Source organism: Penaeus monodon, chromosome 20 (genome assembly GCF_015228065.2).
Source record: "Penaeus monodon isolate SGIC_2016 chromosome 20, NSTDA_Pmon_1, whole genome shotgun sequence".
In the NCBI taxonomy this organism is placed as follows: Eukaryota; Metazoa; Arthropoda; class Malacostraca; order Decapoda; family Penaeidae; genus Penaeus; species Penaeus monodon.
In genome coordinates this window covers 5491340-5492130 of record NC_051405.1, presented here as the reverse complement: position 1 = coordinate 5492130, position 791 = coordinate 5491340, and the positions used below count along the sequence as shown (strand labels likewise).

At 32.9% G+C, this 791-nt stretch overlaps 1 protein-coding gene across 1 annotated transcript in view; it reads right to left on the bottom strand.

Annotated features, from left to right (window-relative positions):
• The window catches only part of LOC119585901 (GPI ethanolamine phosphate transferase 1-like), an 18475-nt gene that overhangs the window by 11334 nt on the left and 6350 nt on the right, over positions 1-791 (bottom strand). Inside the window, exon 6 of the mRNA XM_037934624.1 lies at positions 562-612. Within this exon, the coding sequence (XP_037790552.1) occupies positions 562-612 (51 nt within the window). The remainder of the gene's footprint in view (positions 1-561; positions 613-791) is intronic.

Sequence of the window (791 nt, the reverse complement as noted above, 5' to 3'; positions counted from 1 at the left end):
GGAATGATTGCAATGTTAACATAACAAAAATATATATTAACTGATACTCGTACTTCAGTAAAAACAAGTCAAGCCCCTGTTATAAGAAGCAGAGAGTACAGCAGTCTGACATATCCGCCATTAAGGTATGTTCTTTTGGCCATTCTACAAAGAAAGTGTTGTCAGCAATCTTAAAATCCAAATATATGAATAAAAAAAGAGTGCCTTCCATTAGACTAATTTCAGTGCACAAAAAGTGTGTGCTTCTTTTAGCAATAATGCACAGCACCCAATTCAAAGCTTGCAGTAACACTGGTGCTACCTTTTTTTCTTTGTCCTACGTTTTATGTTTGACTGTCCCATGTCAACACTAAGAAAGGACACAAACATTACACACAGTTAAAAGGAATTAAAATGGTATTTATGACAATAATAATGGTAAAACAGCAAAATTTACTTGAGAGATTTCAATTAAGATTTCCCACTAGTGTATTACCAGAGTTTTGCTTCACAGTAGGAGTTAAAAAGGAATGTCCACATTGAAACATCAAATGAGAGATGATTACACTCACAAATACTTACCAATATATGCCAACTCCTCCAAGTGAAAATGCTAATAAGCCAGCCACTTCTCTGAAAAATGAATAGCCACATAGAGAGTGTCAAACTTAAGACACCATACTAAATCTTAGTACAAATGATCAAGTCATTCTAGACATTTTATAATTAGTCCTTTCCTTCATTTCTTAAAATCAGAAACTGATATCTTATATGACAAAAGTCCCATAATTTAGTGTGATAATAATAATAGT